At 45.9% G+C, this 2,735-nt stretch overlaps 1 protein-coding gene across 1 annotated transcript in view; it reads right to left on the bottom strand.

The window, feature by feature from the left end:
* Positions 1 to 2,735, bottom strand: part of VPS35L (VPS35 endosomal protein sorting factor like) — a 122,786-nt gene that overhangs the window by 60,013 nt on the left and 60,038 nt on the right. The window contains exon 22 of the mRNA XM_025046103.1: positions 2,566 to 2,619. Within this exon, the coding sequence (XP_024901871.1) occupies positions 2,566 to 2,619 (54 nt within the window). The remainder of the gene's footprint in view (positions 1 to 2,565; positions 2,620 to 2,735) is intronic.

Raw genomic sequence — 2,735 nt, 5'->3', positions numbered from 1 at the left:
TGGCCAAGTCCCTCCCCACCTGCCTGTCCCAGGCCCCTCCCTGGGTGCTGCAGAGACCAGTGAGGCATTGTGGGAAGAGCAGAGACCTGCTCCCTACAAGCCAGGTGACCCAATGGCCACTTCCCTTCTGTCGTGTGTATCAGGCGTCGGCCAACCACAGCCAAATCCAGCCCAATGCCTGTTTTTGTACAGCCCGTGAACTAGGAACGGTTTTTACAGTCAAGCCAAAAGAACAGCATTTCGTAACAGGCACTGGAGACTCAAATTTCGGTGGGAGTAAATGGAGTTTACTGGCTCGCAGCCGTGCTCACTCACGTACTGTCTGTGGCTGCTTTCAAGCTGCAGTGGCAGAGTTGGACACTTGTGACAGTGATCGTACAGGTCCACAAAGCCTCAAGCATTTACTGTCTGGCCCTCTACAGAAAGTGTGCTGGCCTCTGGTCTATACGGGAACAGTGACACCTCCTAGCGAGGTGGCTCTGAGGCTGCCTGGTTCACAGGAAAAGTGCCCGGCCCACAGTTTGTGTTATCTAAAGAGTTGCCATCATGTTACTCTCTGGTTTAATGCTCATTACACTCCCCAGCATGGACATCACTACGCCCGCTCTACAGATGAGGACATGGAGGCTCAGAGAAGTCAAGTGACTTAGCCAAGATCACACAGCAAAAAAAAAAAAAATCTGACGACAGCACTAAAAGGAACTAAAGTTCCTTGGAAAAAGAGCTGATTCGAAAACCAGGATAAGAAATATGGAGAGGAGACTGGAACAGCTTAGAAAGCAAAGCAAGCATCAAAGACGACAGATGGCGTGTCTGAGGACTCCGAAGCCAGCCTGGACACAGGTGGGACCACTGAGCATCCATGAGAATAGAATTCAAGTTTGCTTAAATGCACGACTTCCTAAAGACGCCAAGACTAACCACAACTCGCCGGTCACCTTTGCGGTGTGGGGAGGTGAACTCGTCTTCTGAAAACTAGTAAATAACTAGTCGAGGGACAAAAACGGGCATCGGTGCTACCTTTTCTGTACCGACTGCATCTTCAGGGTGACGAAACACTACGAGAGGAGCCTCGCTTTACACGAGTTTCCCAGACAACAAACCGAGAAGACACGGTAACTCCGAATGTCACCATTTTGCAACCTCTGATAAACTATGAGATGCCACGTGCTTCACGTGCTCACGCCACAGAGAGACGGATACCATCGATGTCCCAGGAGGAGCACCGCACCAGCAGCCACGGTGCCAAAAAAGCAAATTTGAAGCTAAGTCTCCAGAATTAACTGCCAATTTATAGGAAATGCTGAAGGCAAAAGAACACGTTGAATGCCGCCATAGGGATGTAACTTACGGAAGCTCCACAGGACAAATGACCCAATTTCGACATATATGAGTTACCGAGAAAAAGAGGGAAGGGAGGGGCAAAGAGAGAGAACTTACAGAGCAAAAGAACCCGAAGACCCTATGTCCCAATATACGGACCTTATTCTAATCTGGATTAAACAGATCAATTGTTAAAAAAAAAAAATTATGTGACAACTGGAGAAATCCAGGCGCTGACTAATTTTTAATGATATTAAAGCATTATTAATTTAGTTAGGATAACATATTGGGATTTTTTTCAGAAAACGGAATTCTTATATTTTACAGATATGCGCTAAAATAGTGACATGAAATACGACGTCTGAGATTTGCTTCAAGATAATCAAGGAGTGGGGAGAAAAGGGCTAAGGACGTCAATGAAACAGGACTTGTCATAAGCTGGCCATTTCTGGGCGATGAGTATAAAAGCGATCACATGTTTCAAATTTCCATAGTAAGACGTGAAACAAAAGTTGGACAAAAGAAAATCAACAGACCAGGGTTTATCCAATGCTCAAAGCAGGGTGAAGCCCATTTCTGGAACTGAGTGCCAGCACGGTGGGCCCTTCCACTTCCAAAGGCTGGGGCCTGCGACGGGGGGAAGGGAGTTTGGGGGACTTGAGGTGACTTCCTGTTTCTTGATCTGGACGACGATTATCTGGGTGGACCTTGTGAGGATTGACTGGGCAGCAAACTTACAATGCATGTGCCTTTCTGCATGCTTGCTAGGCTTCAATTTTTAAAGGCTGGTTAAAATAAGCAACTCTGGGATCTGAATCAGTTCTTCTGCTAAGTCTCTGCTCTGTGACAAGCCCAGTATTTCACAAGTTCCAGTCTGGGCCTCGGGAAAGAAGTGTCATTGTGTGCTTAGAAAATAATTACGTGCAAGTCTGGGAAATACTGCTTCTTAGACCCCCATGGAAAGTCACAATGCACCTTGGCATATAAGCGTCTAACGTATCTTACCGTGAAAAGACCGCTTAACTTTGCATGACGCAGCGGCTCCCAAATGCACACGTGCGTGTGGGACACTTTTGTTACTGCACACATATTAATGTTCCATCACGCTCTGGTATAAAAGATGCGCTTTTTATAAATTAAGAATAATTATCACTGTAAAATGCCTAAGCTAGACTTATTCCTTACTATAAATGCGAAAAAAATATATAATTCTTTCCAAAACAACACCGTAGCCACACATACCGTGAAATGTTTGCAGGTGTACTCGACCCACACTTCGGCACAGTTAATGTAATCCTGTAAGGAAAAAGAAAAATGTCTTTAGAACTAGAACACCGTGGTTGACCCGATGCCAGAAACTCATCATGGACAAACCCCTTCACGGGCTGTGACGACTGAAAGATGACAAGCGA

Source organism: Pteropus alecto, unplaced genomic scaffold, assembly GCF_000325575.1.
Source record: "Pteropus alecto unplaced genomic scaffold, ASM32557v1 scaffold34, whole genome shotgun sequence".
Classification (NCBI taxonomy): Eukaryota; Metazoa; Chordata; class Mammalia; order Chiroptera; family Pteropodidae; genus Pteropus; species Pteropus alecto.
This window is presented reverse-complemented; position numbering and strand designations above follow the sequence as displayed.